We start from the raw sequence: 20422 nt of genomic DNA, 5'->3' as shown, positions 1-20422 counted from the left end.
ACTTTAGTGTGTGTGTGTATGTATATATATATATATATATATAATTTTTAAATGATGTTTTCCAAGTGAAATGATTTAAATAAATTTGTCAAAATTTATAATGTCAAAGGAAAACATTATAAAATAGTATTTTGGAAAAATTATTATGAAGATAGGATCTTTTCTTCTATCATCTCTTTTTGTTTTTGTCTTTGTAGGTGATTATAGCCTTCTGGTATCGCATATTTGTGGGAATAATGAATTTATTTGGGCTAGAAGCTAAGACCTGCTGGAATGTCACCAGGGTAGAACCTTTAAATGAAGTTCAAAGCTGTGAAGGCATGTTTCTTTCTAAAATGTTGCTTTTTTGTCATTAATTGTATATATGTACATATATGATATTTATTAAGTTGTTACAAAGTGATAGGTTAGTATTTGCTGTTGGAATCAGGTTGACCCAGGTAGACACGGACCTCACCCTCATAGAGTTTACACATAAGAAGAGGATTGGTAGTAATACTTGATGGATATTACAAGTAAGAAAATGAGGTTGTTAAGGTTAGCAGTAAGGGAGAAGTGTCTAAAGAATAAGAACAAGAATATTCAGAAGTCCCAAGATGAGAGAAAACTGAAAAAAGGCTAGACTTCTGGGTGCAGAGAAAGAGGGAAAAATGTTGTGAAACGATGCTGGGCATGTAAGCGAGGGTCAGAAAAGGAAAGGCCACTTGCAGGCTAAGGATTTTCTCATTCATTGAGGGATTTTCATAAGCTAGTATTTAAAAAACATTATTTTGCCAGTTATATGGAAAAGATATTAGTAAAAGACAAAAGTGGGTTCAGTGATAACAGAAGGAAGACTGTTATGCTCTCAGCAGCTGACTGCAGGACAAATAACTGGGAAATGCAGATATTTGGGAGATTTTAGAAGCAGAATTGACAAGATTTGGTAATCGATTGTTGAGAGAGGGGAAGGAGGGTGCAGTCATGTAACACTGGTTTCTGGCTTAAGTAATCGAGTTTCTTCAAATGGTAAAGACATTTTAAAAGTAGCAGGTTTGAATTGCTACAGTAGTTTGAAGTACCTGGGAGACCTCAAAGTGGAGATGTCAAGAGACCACCTGCCTGGACACATATAGAAAGAAGAAAGTTCTGGTCTGACTCTAAACCTGGAGTCATCTGTGTACAGATGATCATTGGAGCCTTGGAAGTATAAGAATTTCCTTAAGGTTTCTCGTATGAGACCTGGCAATTTTTGGATGGACTCTTTTGGGTTTTCTACGTAAAGTATGTTATCTGTGAAGAGAGTGAGTTTTACTTCTTCTTTGCCAATTCAGATGCCCTTTATTTCTTCTGTTGTCTGATTGCTGAGGCTAGGACTTCTAGTACTATATTGAACAGCAGTGATGAGAGTCGACATCCCTATTGTGTTCCTGACCTTAGGGGAAAAGCTCTCAGTTTTTCCTCATTGAGAATGATATTCTCTGTGGAAGCATTTCATATATGGCTTTTATGATATTGAGGTATGTTTCCTCTATCCCTGCATTGTGGAGAGTGGCTAAAACTAACAAGTCAGGAAACAAATGTTGGCAAGGATGTGGAGAAAGGGGAACCTTGTTACGCTGCTAGTAAGAATGCAAGCTGGTGCAGCCACTCTGAAAGACAGTATGGGTGTTCCTCAAGAAGTTGAAAATAGAGCTACCCTATGACCCAGCAATTGCACACTACTAGGTATTTACCCAAAAAGAACAAATGTGATCCAAAGGGGCCCCTGCACCCCAATATTTATAGCAGTAATGTCCACGATAGCCAAACTATGGAAAGAGCCCAGATGTCCGCTGACAGATGAATGGATAAAGACGATATAGTGTGTATGTATGTATGTATGTGTATATATATATATACACACATACAATGAAATATTACTCAGCTATCAAAAAGGATGATCTTACCATTTCCATCAACATGAATGGAACTGGAGGATATTATGCTGAGCAAAATAAGTCAATCAGAGAAAGACTGTTATCATATGATTTCACTCATTTGTAGAATTTTAGAAACAAAACAGAGTATCAGAAGGGGAAGAGAGAGAAAAATAAAATAAGACAAAATCAGAGAGGGAGACAAACCCTCTTAAGAGACTCTTGACTGTAGGAAACTAACTGAGGGTTGCTGGAGGGTAGGTGGAAGAGATGGGTTACCTGGGTAATGGACATTAATGAGGGCACGTGATGTAATAAGCATTGGGTGTTAATATGCAACTGATAAATTACTGAACTCTACAACTGAAATAATGATACACTATGTGTTAACTGATTGAATTTAAATAAAATAAGTAAAAATATTTTTAAAGAATTTTTTAAGGAGAATATGCAGACCAAGAAAAGAAGAGGGCCTATGACAGAACTTAAGGTGATCTAACAGGGAAGAGGGGTGGTGTGTCATGAAGTTATTACAATAGAAGGAATCACAAAAGCCATCCTTCAGATCTTGGCTCCATCAGTTACACCTGAATAATTTTTGGCAAGCTATTTAAGTTTTCTGTGTTCTGTTATCTCAGTCAGTAGTAAGAGTATTTTCTTACTAACACACACACACACACACACACACACACACACACACACAGGTTTATACATGGGATATATTAAGAATTAAGGTTTATCCATACGTAGTAATGGATCAAATAATTAGGTCATCTCATATAGACTTAATGTGCTCCTTGACGTCAGGGGCCAAATCTTAATTCATCCTAAAACCTAGCAAAGGATAAAAATAATGCAGTGGGTTTTCTCCGGTAATGCATGCAGTGACTCCACAGAGAGTTCTAGACACTGAACAATAGCATCACCTAAACAAAGTGAAGCACCAACTAATCATTACAGTATAATAATACCTTAGGTAAGGGGAAAGTACTAATGTAACTATTAAATAGAGGGCTGCTCAGCACTCTGAACAGCAAATGTTTTCAACAAGTTCATGAACCCTTGATTACAAAGCACTGAGATAATTATGCCTGATTGCTTTATAGTCTTTTATTCATTAAATACTGAATAATCTGTGTCTTTTTAAAGGATTGGGAGACCCTGCTTGTTTTTATGTTGCTGTGATTTTTATTTTAAATGGAATAATGATGGGATTGTTCTTCTTATATGGTGCATACCTGAGGTAAGATTACTGTATTAAGAGATATTTCAGTGGGCTTATAAGGACTGGCTGACATTTTCTGATTAAATGATGAGGATAATTATGAGATTAATTGATTAATAGGAAATTTTATAAATTTATTTTTTCAGAAACTTAGCTAATGTCATGCAATCAGAAATTAGAGCTGTCACTAAAATATCTTAAAGGCCTCTCTCTTACCCTTGTGGGGATTTTTTTAAAACTAATGAAGATTCCTTAACAAAGTTTTTAATGAGAATACTTCTAGACAATATGTAAAATTATTATAATGTTAGGGGAATCTTTGGTTGGCATTAGTGGCAGGTTATTTCTAATTTTAATGTCTGTACATGTGAAATTAAGAAAGCAGTAGAGGAAAATGTGTATCACTGTAGCAGACACTTATATTTGATAGCCTGTCTTTGTTGTTAATAGTACCACAATTTGGTTTGGGGTAGCAATATGTCCAGTCTCAGATGATAGGCTGAAGTTAATTATGACAATCATATTTTGCTTCCCACTCTCCATTGCTTCTTGAGATAGGCATATGAGCTAGTTTTTCCAGTGAAAAATATGGTGAAATCGGTTTTGTTTACACCTAGGAAAGCATTTTTCTGTCTCACAAAAGGACAGATTTCCGTTGCCCCTTCTCTGCCCCTGCTTTTGAACTTAAGTGTGTTATACCTGGAGCTGCTGCAGTCATCTTGTGACCATGAGGGAAAGGCCATAAACATAACATAAGTCTGCCCTAATGTCCTTGTGCTGCTGAACCAGTGCCAACAGACACTTACCTTTCATTTTCTTGTTGAATGATATAATAAACATCCATGTTATTTAAGCCACTTTTGTTAGGTTTTGTTTCTTGCAGCAGAATATATTCCTAACTGATCATCAGCTTTCTTTATAATGTTATTCTGGAACTGCACAACATTTAAAGTTAAAAATCTAGATCTAATCTTTCAGTAAGTATTGAGTTTTCATATTGGGTTTTTGTAGGCTTTATGTCTATATAGACATTAATGTAGATACACACTTCTTATTTTAGGAAGTTTTCAGCATAAAAATACTAGCGTAGTACCAATAAAAAATTATAACATTGCAACATCGTACCAGGTATCCTATCCAGCACAGTAAGTCAAGAAAAAGTAGTAGTAAGTATAAAGACTGGAAAACTTGAAAAAAAGAAACAAGTGTCTTTCCTTAAAAGCAGATCACATGATTTTATGTAGAAAATTCAAAAGAAACTATAGATAAAGTATTAAAATAATAAGAATTTATAATTTTACTGAATACAAAAATTAGTATGCAGACATTATAAATCTATACTTTGTTTTTTAAGTGAAATTTTAAAAGGATGTCATTTAGAAGAGTATTGAAAGCATAAAGTTTTTGATAAATATCTGACAAGAAATATATATGACCTCTTTTTCCTCTTTGGGAAAATTGTAGAACTTTATTTTTTTATTTTTATTTTTTTTATAGATTTTATTTATTTATTTGACAGAGAGATCACAAGCAGGCAGAGAGGCAGGCAGAGAGAGAGGAGGAAGCAGGCTCCCCGCTGAGCAGAGAGCCCAATGCGGGGCTCGATCCCAGGACTCTGAGATCATGACCTGAGCCGAAGGCAGCGGCCTAACCCACTGAGCCACCCAGGCGCCCCAAATTGTAGAACTTTATTGAGAGACTTTTGGGAAGATCTAAATAAATGGAGATATAACTAACTATAAATAATTCATGGATTAGAAGACAATATTTAAAAGTTGAGAGTTATTTGAATTGATTTGTAGATTCAATACATTGCCAATTTTGTTTGCCTTGGTAAATACCAATTTTAAAATTGTTCAGAAATGCACAGGGCTTAAAATAATGGAGACATTCTGAACAAGATAGGAGGACTAGCTTTAGTAATCATTTCTGATTATAAAACTGATGTAAATAAGGCAATGTGATTGTGGCATAGGGATTAGACAAGTAGATCAGTGGAATAAAGCAGATCTCAGAAACACTTGTTGCATTTAAAAACACTTGGTATATGATAGGGTGAATATTGCACATCAGTAGGTAAAGACCATTTTCTCAATAAATGCTGCTGGAATAATTGGAAGATCATAAGAAACAGAGAAGTTAGAACTATATGAAAATTAAATTCTAGTTAGATTAAAAAATACAAAGACAAAATTATAAAATGCTTAGAATGTTATATGGAAGAATACCAGCAACTTGAGGTAAGAAAAGATTCTTTTGAACTTAAGAAAACTTAAGAAAAGTTTTGCCATGAAGAAAAAAACTAATAAATTTGGTAGGAAGAATTTAAGTTCCTCAAGATATACTATACAATGAAAAGATACGCCACAGACTGGGAAAACATTGCAAAGTATATGCCCAACATGGTATCCAGACATTACAGTCTAATTCAATGATTTAATTAATTTATTTAATGCTTACTGTGACCAGAATCACTACACTAGGTGCCAGGAATACAAACAATCTCTGTCCTCATGGAATATATATATTCTAGAGGGTAGACAAAGACTAAGAAGACAGACAACCCGATAGAAAAGTAGACAAAATATTCGTGATCAGATATATACCAGAAGAATTCCAAATTGCCAATAAACATTTGTAAAGTTGACCACCATCACTAATTATCAGAAAAATACAAATTTAAACCACAACATACTATTTTATATGTACTAGATTGACAAAAAGAACTTTTATCCATGGCAGATGGACATATAAATTAGTACAATTATTTTGGGAAAACTGTGCATAATTTAGTAGAGTTGAAGGTGTAGATATCTTCTAACTCTGCAATTCCTATTTAAAGTTTATAGACTTATAAATAAAGGAAACAAACTTGGTGGTTGCCACTGGGGAAGGGAGAGGGGATGAGCAAAATAGGGAAGGGGGAGTGAGAGATACAGGCGTCCAGTTATGGAATGAATAATTCACAGGGAGGAAAGGTACAGCATAGGGAATATAGTCCATAGCATTGTAATAGCATTATGTGGTGACAGGTGGTACCTACACTTGGGAACACAGCATAAGTATAGAGATGTTGAATCGTTATGATGCATACCTGAAACTATTGTAACATTGTGTATCAATTATACTAATACATATAGATATGTAAGTATACATATGCCTAAGAAACTTTGTACATATACACCAGGAAGTATGTACAAGAATATAACAGCATAGTTTGTAACAGCTGCAAACTGGAAACAACTCAAATGTCTAACAACAGAGAAATGTACACATTACAGTTCGTTAATACGGTGGAATACTATAGAATATTGAGAATGAGTGAGCTATAGCTACACACATCAACATGGACAAATATTAACAATATAGTGTTGAATGATGAAGGTAAGCACAAACTTAAAAGATGCATCTTCCATTTGTATAAAGTTTAAGAATGATTAAATCATAGTATCTATATGTGTATAGATGTGGTTATGTTAATAATCACAAAAATCAGGATAGTGGCTCTCTGAAGGGGTGTCACATGGGGACTCAGGGTGTGATCAATTTTTGATTCCAATGATAATTATGCTTTTAGTTACAAGTATGTTCACTCCATAATTGTTCTAGGAACTAGAAAATTTTATGTACTTTCTTATGTATGCCTTATAGGAAAATATAAACTCATCAGCATTTTGAGGGAAAAGAATTACTTTTAGATTATGTTGGCAGGCTTTAAAATGTTCTATTTTTGAAATTATTTCATATTATGCTTTTTTTAAATACAGAAATGTTACACAGACTAAATTTTTTTTTAACTAATATTTTTCATTGGGAGAGCTCCTCAGGAGGTGATGGTCTTCTCTAAATTGGCTACACAGTTCTGTAATATCAATACATTATTGGGCTCCAGTCTTTGAGAAGGATATGTAGATATAACAAATGTTGGTTATAAAAGTGTTGCCAAAACTGTGAAGAGATTGAAAGTGATGGCATATGAGAAACAAAAGAAATAGGAATTGGGGGTAAATTTTTATATCTTACCCTGGCCACTCTCTCCTGTTGGAGCTAACCTGGAAAGAAGAATAAAAATTTCCCATTTCTATTCTTTTGGTGGTTAATGATAAAATGGTAACATGCATATCTGACTTTATCGATCAAGTCCAAAATTGATTGATTTGTACTGATTTTCTAATCAGTACAAAGAATTTTAGGACAATTTGCTTCAAAATAGCCCCTCACATCTTAAAATTATTATCATAGTTAAGTGCTTCTATTACCCTTCCACAGCAGGCACTATTATTGCTGTTTATATTGTCAAATCTTGCTTAGATTTATATCCACATGATCCTACATTCTATAGGCTGCAGTTAGTTGTTTTGCTTCTAACACCTTCCTCCTCGCAATTTCTTCCTTTTCAAAGGCATCCTTTGAATTTCCTTTAGTGAAAATCTATTAATGGTAAATCACTTCCCATTAGCTTTGCTTGTTTTGAGCTCATTCCTTCTGTTCTTCCATCATTCATGGGGTATTTATTATCTTCCAAGTGTAAAGCTGTGGATACAGTGATGACAATATCTGAAGAAAAGGCAACTTTAAGAAATCATTTTCATTTCTTTTCTTTTTTCAGTGTTCCAAGATTCATTGTTTATACACCACACTCAGTGCTCCATGCAATACGTGCCCCCCATAATACCCACCACCAGGCTTACCCATCCCCCCACCCCCTCCCTTCCAAAACCCTCAGTTTGTTTCTCAGAGTCCACAGTCTCTCATGGTTCATCTCCCCCTCCAATTTCTTCCAACTCACTTCTCCTCTCCTTCTCCTCATGTCCTCCATGTTACTCCTTATGCTCCACAAGTAAGTGAAACCATATGATAATTGACTTTCTCTGCTTGACTTATTTCCCTCTGCTTAATCTCCTCTAGTCCCATCCATGTTGACACAAAAGTTGGGTATTCATCCTTTCTGATGGATACATAATACTCCATAGTATATATGGACCATATCTTCTTTATCCATTTGTCCGTGGAAGGGCATCTTGGTTCTTTCCACCATTTGGTGACTGTGGCCATTGCTGCTATGAACATTGGGGTACAGATGGCCCTTCTTTTCACTACATCTGTATTTTGGGGGTAAATACCCAGTAGTGCAGTTGGAGTGTCATAGGGTAGCTCTATTTTTAATTTCTTAAGGAATCTCCACACTGTTTTTCAAAGTGGCTGCACCAACTTGCATTCCCACCAACAGTGTAAGAGGGTTCCCCTTAAATACAACAAATTATAAAATTCAGATTATTTTATATGTATACTTTGTATACTTATACATTCAAGATTAAAATATTACATGTGTACTTCTGAAATTTTGGCATTATTTTACATGGTTTAGTACTATAGCATTTAAATATGACTTTAAATTCTAAGGTAATTTTGTAAAACACTATATTTTATTAATTATTAATGTATACTCTTTTTTTAACAGTGGGACTCAACTTGGAGGTCTAATTACAGTTTTGTGCTACTTTTTCAACCATGGAGAGGTTTGTTTTCTAGAAAACAATTTTTAAGATAGAAGGTGCTGTATAAGAACAAGGAAATATATTCATCAATACAATATATAATTGAATGTTATTTAGGACTTAGCAATATTTTATGTTAATAGTCATATTTTAATCATGTTTGTCCACATTTTTACATAATAGAATTTATGAATGAAATATCTTGCTTGATTTTTAGTGTACCTATATTTTGTAGAAAAACCAAATACTGTATTTTGCTGAAAAGGAAATACTGTACCTGTTGAATTCAGGCACTTTATATAAACATTATCTCATTTACTCCTACCACACTTTTATGGAAGGTGGTTATTATCCTTACGAGTAGAAGATATGAAATTGAAATTTATAGTTGTTATGTTACTCATACAAGATTCCAAATTCAAAATCTAGTGAAACTGAGCTTCAGTTCTCCATCTGTCTGGCTTTAAAACCTTGCTTCCTTCTATTACATCATGTGCTGCCTTTTCAATTACAATTACACAACATGATGAACTCAAAATAGAAATTTACTAACCCAGTCAAATGGGATATAGTTCACCTGCAAAGAACACATAGAAACTTATCTAGAATATGTTAGATTCATTCAGCAATATACTGAATATGTAACCTGTGCTGGATCCTGTTCGGGGATTGAGATGTGGCAGTGAAAAGTGAGAGAGTATGACTACTAGCTTTTGAAAACAAAATATGTAATATGTTGTGGAACAGGTTACATAGGATTGAAGTTTTTATCCATTACTTCTAGGAAAGGTAAATAATTGGTGAATTTTAGAAAATCAGGCAAAGGAATCAAAGAAATTATACATACATAAATATATAAACTTAAACAAATGCATTGTCACTTACCAATATGTTCATGTAAAGACAAAATCTTATCTTTGAGTATGCCAGATGAATTAACTTTCTTATACATACCATAATTCATCTTTTAAAATTTAGTTTTCGTTTCTTGGAAGAGGAGTAATAAGAGTTTATAAGAGTTTTAACTCTTTCTAGAATTTTAGAATTATTGATACAAAACTTTTATAGTATTCTCACTTACATTTTAGAAATAATTAGTTTTAAAGTCTATACAAAGTGTCAGTACTTTCATTTATGTATCACATTAGTGATTTCAAAATACTTTCAGTTGTTTTTAGAAATTTACAGTTAACTCTTTTAAAGGCATATTTCACAAATTCAGACACAATCTTAATTACTTGTAGTGTGTGTCTATACTCATTAAACTTGTTATGTATAAACTCTCTTGGTGTTTTCGAATGCCCTAAGTGATACCTGGTTAGATTTTTTTCTGGGCATACATACATGCCAAAGCCCTGGGATGCGAGTGTCCTCACTGCAGAGCTGAAATGTGCATCTGGTTTTTCATTTCCAAAATCCTCACCACTCCTATAACTACCACCTTTTTTTGTCCTTTAGGTTTTCTTACGTCTGGCGTTCTTGTGTCTGGTCTTGCTAGTTAATGGCTCTCTACCTAATGCCTATATGCCCATTAAGAGAGCTCCAGAAACGGAGAAGCTATCCCAGGCATTCAGAAATTAATGAGCCTAGTTTTAAAATTATTTGAACAGCCTACTAATGACTTTTAGATTAATATTTATTGCAATGGAACATAAAATGAAGTAAATATTTTATTGATTTCAGGCTACTCGTGTAATGTGGACACCACCTCTCCGGGAAAGTTTTTCATATCCATTTCTTGTACTTCAGATGTGCATTTTAACTTTGATTCTCAGGTGATTTTATTTATAAAATAAATCTAAATAAATTATAAGTTAAGTTTCTTAAAATATACTTCAACCTATTAAGTTATAATTATTAAATTTAGTTTTCCCTTTTAGTTACTTTAAAATAGAGTATCCAGTTGAGAAAATAATCTAAATTTACTATGTAAAAAATTTCTTTCCACTGAGTCTAGACTACACGTTTTAGGTGATCTAAATTCCTGGAAAGATGGTTTATTTTCTAATTTTAGGAAGTGATTTTAGTCTGACCAGTTGGGTTTCATGGAATGAAATGTGTTAACTACAACATTTAGGATTGTAGCCTTGAGTACATAAGCTATATACTCTGTAGATTAACCAAAAGTCACTTTGTTTGGTAAATAAAAGATAACTGAGAACTTAATATATTTTGTGATAATATCCCTAAACAATATGAACTTTTAAGTTTTTTCATTTGAAAATTTATATATCATATTATAAGGATTTATCAAAAATCGAGTACACCTTTTATAAAAAAGAACAGCTACAGTTTTATTATTTACACAAAATGTTTACATTTCTTTTTTCATATTCTAAAAGACACTAAAACTATCTGTGGTAAAAGGTATTGGTTAATTGATACATCTTTCCATTGCAGACTGGACAGTTTATTTTTTTATTCTTTATTTTTTTAAGATTTTATTTGTTTATTTGACAGACAGAGATCACAAGTAGGCAGAGAGGCAGGCAGAGGAAGAGGAAGGAAATAGGCTCTCTTGCTGAGCAGAGAGCCTGATGCGGGGCTCGATCCCAGGACCCTGGGATCATGACCTGAGCCAAAGGCAGAGGCTTTAACCCACTGAGCCACCCAGGCACCCCAGACTGGACAGTTTAAACTTCAATATGCAGTAGTTTGTAACTGCATTCTAGAATTCTTTTTCAGTCATTATTTTAATTTTTTCCTTTAAAATGTTCTCATAGTTGTTAATATGGCACCAACACTTAGAATTTTCTTCATTGCTTTTTGAAATCTAAAAGCAGTGGTATGTAAAACTGTTGCTGCTTGTATAGGCTACATATTTTGAGATACGCAGGGTCAGTTCACACTGTTTTCTGACCACATCGCTGGAGTATTAAATTTGTAATATCATGCATTAGTGAAAGGAGAAGAAACTTTAATGTTTAAGGTATCTTATTTACTGATAAACTAGTTACAATATTTAAAGCTCTAAGTAAGATTGTTTTATGCTAAGTTTTTTTGTAACCCAGTTATATTCAGTTCTTCTTAATGGGCTTTAGATTCAACTGTATTTTGTTATCTTACATCAAAGGTAAGTGGTCATTAGATTTCATCATTTTTCAGTTAGTTTTTCTGTTTAGTGATAGACTACTTTTATGGTAAAACTTACCGGTATCAATTCTCTCTATTAAGGACCTCGAACAATAATAGAAGGCATTATATTGCACTCTGTTTTTCCAATGTTGCTTTTATGCTTCCCTGGCAGTTTGCTCAGTTTATACTTTTTACGCAGGTAAGATTATTTTAAGCTAATTTAAGTTGAATGAAAGATGTACTTAGTTGTTTTTTAGAAGTTTTATAATGTCATTATGTTTCTGCCCTAATAGATTTTCAAAATGTGGAATAATTATAAAGTTTCTATATGTGTATGATTTTTAAAAAAATTATATAAATCTACATTCTATTAATGTATTGGTTTATCTAGGCAGATCTTAATGATCAACCTGCAAAAGACTTTTTCCTGTTACTTTAATTCAAAGTTTTTCTTGTGTGTATTTGAGATGATCTCTATATATTTGCCTGTAGATCTTCCTTTTATCTTAGGAATCATTTTGGATGTCAAGTTACACAACATGATAAGGGCGAAGCCTGCTCTTCATGGTAAAGGGTATCTGCTTCTAATCTAGCTAACTGTTGGTTCTTTTGTCTGAAGAATAGGGTCTTTATGGACACCATTTCTCAGAGCTTCAATCATGACATTACTTGGGTGAATTTGAGGCCATATCCTGTTTCCCCAAAACAACTAAGTAGCTAATGGCAAGAAACTGAGCTAGGAAAGTAGTAAAATTTTGATGAAATTTCATGATATCCAATTTTATGTTAGAACTCCTTTCCACCTAACTAACCAACACTGATAATAATAATGTTCTCTATTGGCAGTGAGAAATTGTGCCAAGAAGGCTTGTGCTGCTGGTTAGTTACAAAAATTAAACTATAAACTCAACTTAATTGGTGCTGCATGTTTAAAGTATTCTCTCTGCTTTACTTCCTTATAGTTGGCCCTTCCAGGTTGTAACACGGAAAGTCTGTGGTTTCCATTATTTGCTCATGCCAACATAGATTTCTAATGTGCGTCACTTCCTTGCAAGCACATTTATTAATCCACTGGTTCTAATGAGACAGTTTAAGTAGCTGTTTGGATAATTTTGATATTGCTTTAATGATTTTCTCTCCATTCAAAAGATGTGCTAGGCTTTTAGTTTTCTTTTTTGTTTTTTTTCTTTAATTATTGAGATGTAATTGACAAACAATATTTTGTATGTTTAAAGTATGCAATATGTTGATTTGATACATTATTATATTTCAATATGATTACCACCTTAGTGTTAAATATATCTATTAGGCCACATAACTCTTATATCTTTTTTGTGGTGAGAGCATTTAAAATTAGTCTCTAAGTAACTTTGAAGTGTATAATACAGCATTGAATATAATCACTGTGCTCTGTGTTAGATATCTAGAACTTATCCATCTTCTAGTTGCAAATTGGACCCTCTGTCCAATGTCTGTTGTATTCCCTCACCCCTCAGCCCCTCATAGCCACAATTCTACTCTTCGTTTCTACAAGTTAGGCTTTTTAAGATTCCACATGTAAGTGATACCATAGTATTTGTCTTTCTCTGTCTGACTTACCTCACTTAGCATAATGTCTTCACGGTCCATCTCTGTTAAATTCTATGTATAAGTAACAGGGAATCAAAAATTAGCATACAGAAAGTTTTTAGTTCAGTTTCAATTTTATGTTTTCAATGCACAATGCCATCATCTCTGATTTCAGGAACAAAATTGGTCCAAGACCTGAACTGATTGAAAACTCTTTTCTGTTTTCTGGGAAAAAAAAATTCACCCACCCTCAGACCTACTCACCTTGAGGCTAATATTTGCAAGAGCATGTTGAAACCTTCATCTGGAGGGAAGAAGAAAAATCCATTTTCTACAGTTTCACAGCAGAATTTGACTCTTACTTGTATCTAAATGAGAGGGCTCTCTTTTCAACCAGTAATTCAAGTAACATTTCAGCAACTGAGCAGAATTTTCACCCATGAATGTTTCTCTTAACCAGAGCTTATTTGTGATTCTTTTTTTTTTTTTTTAAAGATTTTATTTATTTTGACAGAGAGAGATCACAAGTAGACAGAGAGGCAGGCAGAGAGAGAGGGAGGGAAGCAGGCTCCCTGCTGAGCAGAGAGCCCGATGCGGGACTCGATCCCAGGACCCTGAGATCATGACCTGAGCCGAAGGCAGCGGCTTAACCCACTGAGCCACCCAGGCACCCCTTATTTGTGATTCTTAAGGGCAGTGGTCTAGACTTAGATATCGTAACAATATTGGTCTATGAGAGGAAAGAAAAGGAAACTAACATATGCTCTACTTCAGTATTAGAGTTTATTTCATTTAATCCTCAAGGAGTCCATTCAGACTGATATTACAGATAAAGACACAAAGACTTAAAGATTAAATTAAAATCAAGTTCTGTCCAATTGCAAAGCTCCAGCATTTTCCAATTTATTTTTTGTTGCAGCTCTAAGGCCTTTGAACTCTTCTCTATTGAAAGTTATACACTTGACTAAATTACCTTACTTCCTTGCTAAAATGCCTTCAGCTTTCGTGCAGCATTAATAAAATAAATATGCATTTGAAGAATATTTCTGTACTTTTTTGTGAAACTATAAAACTATAATTAACTGAGTACACTGTGTTATCTAATTGCTTTCTAAGTACCTATATGACACGTTTTTCATGATTAGCGTCAAGATTAATTTTCTTCTCAAGGTGAATTTACGAACTTCCTTTTAACAAACTGCAACTATTCTATTAAATGAGTTGTATTCAATAGGAGACAAGCAGTAAGCAATTGCATTTTTTTCTCCTGATGTCTCTTAAAACCTGTGTTCTAGACTTGTTTCTCCTCCACCCCCCAAATTTAGATGAAATCTTAGGAGGTTCCATACATATTCTTTTCCTTTTCATTTTGAAGAAAAGTATCATTTCAGTAAAAAAAATCTTTTTGAGTTTTTTTTAGATCTTTAAAATTGTTTGTCTTCTGGCCATTAAAATGATATATATCTATTTATTTAGTTCTTGCTTAATTTCTTTCAATAATGTTACATAGATTTTTAGAAATCTTACAGATGTTTCATTAGATTTGTTTCCATATATAGAAAGCAATTAGATAACAGAGTACATTCAATTTTCTATTTTTGTTGCATTTTAGAAGATTGAGTATTTTGTATTTTTAGGTATATAGTCCTACATGTGTTAATTAGGCAAAATATGTTAATTTTGCTATTAAATTTTTTATATATCTACTATTTTTGTTTATTTCACCTACTAGAGGAGGAGTGTCTTAAAATTTTCAACTTTACCAATGATCTGTTGATGTCTACTTTTAGTTCTGCAAATTATTACTTTAAATATTTTGATCAATATTATGTCCACAATTGTTAAACATTCTTTTTATTTTTATGTAATGTGTCTTAAAATTTTTTAAGTGCATCTTTGTGTGTGTAGTAAGAACACTTAACTTGAGACATCCGCCCCTCACAGACTTGTCAGTGCTGGTAGAGTACAGTATTGTTATCTACAAGCACAGTGTTGCGCAACTTACCTCTAGAGTTTACTGATACTGCATAACTGAAATTGTAAATGTATTGATTAGCAGCAACTTCCCATTTCTTCCTCTCCACCCAGCCCTGGCTATCACTATTCTATTCTGTGCTTCTGTGAGTTTGGTTATTCTAGATACCTCATAAAGTGGAATCATGCAGTATTTGTCCTATAACTAGTTTATTTCACTTAACGTAATGCCTCATTCATATAGTTCCATATTACAGGATTTAGCTCTTTTTTAAGGCTAATGATAGGCCATTGTATGTGTATGACACATTTTTAATCCATTTATTCACTGAGTGTGACTTAGGTTATTTCCGCACCTTGGATACACGAGTAGTGCTACAGTAAACATAAGAATGCTAATCTCTTCAAGACTCTATTTTCATTTCTTAAAATTAAATACGTAGGAATGAATTAAATACCTAGGAAATGAGATTCCTGGATTATAGGATAGTTCTATTTAATTTTTCTTACAGAAATTTTTTTAAAAAGATTATTTATTTATTTATTTGAGTGAGAGAGAAAGAAAGAGATCACAGCAGGGTGGGAAGGGTAGAGGGAGAAGCAGACTCCCCACTGAACAGGGATCTTGATGTGGGACTTGATCCCAGGACCCTGGGATCATGACCTGAGCCAAGCAGACGCTTAACCAACTGAACCACCCAGGTGCCCTGTTTTGAATTTTTTGAGGAACCTTAATACTGTTTTCCATAGTGGCTGCACAGTTTTGCATATGCAACAGCTGTGTGAAAGAATTCCCTTTCTTCCACACCTTCATTATTAATTGTTGCTTGTTTTTGTGATAATAGCCATCCTAATGAGTATGAGATAACACAGCATTGTGTTGTATTTTTTTTTAGTTTTATTTTTTCAGTGTTCCAAGATTCATTGTTTATGTATCACACCCAGTGCTCCATGTAGTACGTGCCCCCCATAATACCCACCACCAGGCTCACCCGTCCTCCCCAGTCCCTCCCCTCTAAAACCCTCAGTTTGTTTCTCAACGTCCACAGTGTCTCATGGTTCATCTCTCCCTCCAATTTCCCCCAGTTCACTTTTCCATTCCTTCTTCTAATGTTCTTCATGTTATTCCTTATGTTCCACAAGTAAGTGAAACCATATGATAATTGACTTTCCTTGCTTGACTTACTTCACTCAGGATAATCTCCTCCAGTCCCATCCATGTTGATACAAAAGTTGGGTATTCATACTTTCTGGTGAGGCATAATATTCCATTGTATATACGGACCATGTCTTCTTTATCCATTCGTCTTTTGAAGGGCATCTTGGCTTTTTCTGCAGTTGGCAATTGTGGCTATTGAACACTGGGGTACATATGGCCCTTCTTTTCACTACATCTGTATCTTTGGGGTAAATACTCAGTAGTGCAATTGCAGGGTCATAGGGTAGCTCTACTGTTAATTTTTTGAGGAATCTCCACACTGTTTTCTAAAGTGACTGTACCAAATTGCATTCCCACCAACAGTGTAAGAAGGTTCATCTTTCTCCACATCCCCTCCAAAATTTGTTGCTTCCTGTCTTGTTAATTTTGGCCATTCTAACTGGTGTAAGGTGGTATCTCAATGTGGTTTTGATTTTAATTCCCCTGATGGCTAATAATGATGAACATTTTTCATGTGTCTGCTAGCCATTTGTGTGTCTTCATTGGAGAAGTGTCTTTTCATGCCTTCTGCCCATTTTTTGACATGATTATCTGTTTTTTTGGGTGTTGAGTTTGAGGAATTCTTTACAGATCTTGGGTATCAGCCCTTTGTCTGTAGTGTCATTTGCGAATATCTTCTCCCATTCTGTGGGCTGCCTCTTTGTTTTGTTGAATGTTTCCTTTGCTGTGCAGAAACGTTTTATCTTGATGAAGTCCAAAAAGTTCATTTTCGCATTTGTTTCCTTTGCCTTTGGAGACATGTCTTGAAAGAAGTTGTTGTGGCCGATGTTGAAGAAGTTGCTGCCTATGTTCTCCTCTAGGATTTTGATGAATTCCTGTCTCACGTTGAAGTCTTTCATCCATTTTGAGTTTAACTTTTGTGTATGGTGTAAAGGAATGGTCGAGTTTCTATCTTCTATACATAGTTGTCCAATTTTCCCAGCACCATTTATTGAAGAGACAGTCTTTTTTCCACTGGTATTTTTTCCTGCTTTGTCAAAGATTATTTGACCATAGAGTTTTGAGGGTCCATATCTGGGTTCTCTACTCTGTTCCACTAGTCTGTGTGTCTATTTTTATGCCAGTACCATGCTGCCTTGGTGATCACAGCTTTGTAATAAAGCTTGAAATCAGGCAACGTGATACCCCCAACTTTGTTTTTCTTTTTCAACATTTCCTTAGTGATTCAGGGTCTTTTCTGGTTCCATACAAATTTTAGGATTATTTGTTCCAGCTCTTTGAAAAATGCTTGTGGTATTTGGATCAGGATGGCATTGAAAGTATAGATTGCTCTGGGTGGTATAGACATTTTAACAATGTGATAGAACAAATCAATAAGAGAAGAGAGAAGAACCACATGGTCCTCTCAGAAAAAGTATTTGACAAGATACAGCATCCTTTCCTGATTAAAACTCTTCAGATTATAGGGATAGAGGGAATGTTCCTCAACCTCACGGAATCCGTCTATGAAAAACCCACAGTGAATATCATTTTTTTTTTTAAGATTTTTATTTTATTTGGCAGAGATCACAAGTAAGCATAGAGTCAGGCAGAGAGAGAGAGGGAGAAGCAGGCTCCCTGCTGAGCAGAGAGCCTGATGCGGGATTGATCGCAGGACCCTGGGATCATGACCTGAGCCGAAGGCAGAGGCTTTAATCCACTGAGCCACCCAGGCGCCCTGTGAATATCATTCTTAATGGGGAAAAGCTGAGAGTCTTCCCATTGAGATCAGGAACACGACAAGGATGCCCACTCTTGCCACCATTGTTCAACTAGGAGTCCTAGCACTTCTAGCACAGCAGTCAGACAACAAAGAGAAATAAAGGCATTCAAATTGGCAAAGAAGAAGTCAAACTCTCTCTCTTTGCAGATGACATGATGCTTTATATAGAAAACCCAAAAGACTCCACCCCCAAATTACTAGAACTCATAGAGCAATTCAGTAATGTGGCAGGATACAAAATCAATGCACAGAAATCAGTTGCTTTCTTATACACTAACAATGAAACTATAGAAAGGGAAATTAGAGAATCGATTTTATTTACTATAGCACCAAAAACCATAAGATACCTTGGAATAAACCTAACCAAAGAGGTAAAGGATCTATACTAGAGGACCTACAGACACTCATGAAAGAAATAGAAGAAGACACAAAAAGATGGAAAAACATTCCATGCACATGGGTTGGAAGAATAAACATTGTTATCATTGTGGTTTTGATTTGTATTTCACTGATAATTAATGAAATTGAGAATATCTGTTAGCTGTTTGCATATCTTTGGTGGATAAATACCTGTTCAAGTCCTTTGCCCATTTTTTAATAAAGTTGTCTTTCCCTAGAGTATTATGAGTTCTTTGATATATTTTGGATATTAAGCTCTTATCAGATATATGTTTTGCAAATATTTTCTCCCATTCTGTACATTGCGTTTTTACTCTGTTGATTGTGTCCTTTGCTGTCCAGAAGCTTTTAAATTGGATCCAATCTTATTTATCTGTGTATCTTATAAGGGATTAATATCATTAAGAAGATAAGAGATAATGAGTGTTGGAGAGGATGTAATAGGAAGGGAGTGAACCCTTCTGTTTTGTTGGTGTGAATTTAAATTGGCCAGCCACTCTGGAAAAGACTATGGGAAGTTCCTTATAAAATTAAAGATAGAACTATCATATGATCTAGCAATTCCATTCTTAAGTGTATATATCCAAAAGAAATGAAAACAGAATATCAAAGAGATATTTGCACTTCCATGTTTATTGCAGCATTGTTCACACTAGCCAAGGTGTGGAAACAACTAAGTGTCAACAAATAAATGCATAAAGAAAATGGGACATATATATCTCACATACACATAAACATAAACACAATGGAATATTCTGCTATACGAGAGAAGGAAATCCTGCCAGCTTTGACAATGTAGATGGACGTTGAGGCCTTTGTTCTAAGTGAAATAAGTCAGGCAGAAAAAGATAAATACTGTATCATATCACTTATATGTGGAAACTAAAAAAGCCAAACTAGCAGAAACAGACTTGAATGATGGTTACCAGTGTGTGGGGGTGGAGGTTGGGAAATAGGAAGCTACTGGCCAAAGAGTATGCTTTTGCGATTAGATGAATGGGGGCACCTGTGTTGCTCATTTGGTTAAGTGTCTTTATCTCAGGTCAGGTCTTGATCTCAGGGTTGTGAGTTCAAGCCCTGCTTTGGGTTCCATGCTGGGTGTGGAGCTTAAAAAAGAAAGAAAAGAAAAAAGAAGATGAGTTTTAGGGATCTAATGCACAGTGAAGTGATTATAGTTTACTATTTTTTTATGTACTTGAAAGTTGCTAGGAGAGTAGATCTTAAATGTTCTTATTGCTAAAATGAAAAGAGTTTTGTGGCATAATGGTTTCAGCTAACACTGCAGTGGTAATCACATTGTAATAGATAAGTGTATCCAATCAATATGTGTACTCCTTCAACTTATATGTTGTTAGAAGTCAATTATATCTTAATAAATCCTGGGGGGGGGAGAGTAATAGGAGAGTCCTTGGTAGAGATTCTAGTAAATAATTATTTATTCATAATAAATTCATAATAAAAAGGGTTCCATTACCTAGAATATTACCTGGAGCCACTTAAACCTACCTTGTCTATTTTGGGGAGAGGAAGTGGGTAGTGGGATATTTAGGCTGAGAGAACAAGAAATGACAAAAGGTTTGAGAGTAAGATTTTAGCCCTAAACTTCCAAATTCTGGGTAGCTGATCTATTGATCTTGTAACAATTTATGCCTTCTCTGACTCTGAGATTTGATGGTAGCTTCTTGGTGTGCTGAGCTTGTTTTATGAGGCACTTGATAATGTGTTGAAGAGAGGTTTGCTGAGCGGTTTGTCCTTGCCTATTTTTCCCTACCACGAGCAAGTTAGTTCCCTTAGGGTGGAGATACCATTGGTACTCTAGTATCCATTGAAGGAATTTGAATTTATAGCACTGTTTTTAAGAAA

General features: G+C 34.5%; 1 protein-coding gene across 1 annotated transcript in view; it reads left to right on the top strand.

The window, feature by feature from the left end:
* The window catches only part of LOC111147366 (probable C-mannosyltransferase DPY19L2), an 85329-nt gene that overhangs the window by 14434 nt on the left and 50473 nt on the right, over nt 1-20422 (top strand). Inside the window, exons 5-9 of the mRNA XM_022503370.1 lie at nt 198-318; nt 3048-3141; nt 8585-8642; nt 10305-10396; nt 11796-11895. Of these exons, the coding sequence (XP_022359078.1) occupies nt 198-318; nt 3048-3141; nt 8585-8642; nt 10305-10396; nt 11796-11895 (465 nt within the window). The remainder of the gene's footprint in view (nt 1-197; nt 319-3047; nt 3142-8584; nt 8643-10304; nt 10397-11795; nt 11896-20422) is intronic.

This window comes from Enhydra lutris, unplaced genomic scaffold (genome assembly GCF_002288905.1).
Source record: "Enhydra lutris kenyoni isolate GAN:26980312 unplaced genomic scaffold, ASM228890v2 scaffoldscaffold16, whole genome shotgun sequence".
NCBI lineage: Eukaryota > Metazoa > Chordata > Mammalia > Carnivora > Mustelidae > Enhydra > Enhydra lutris.
The sequence above is the reverse complement of the archived record's forward strand: the minus strand, read 5'-3'. Positions and strand labels throughout refer to the sequence as shown.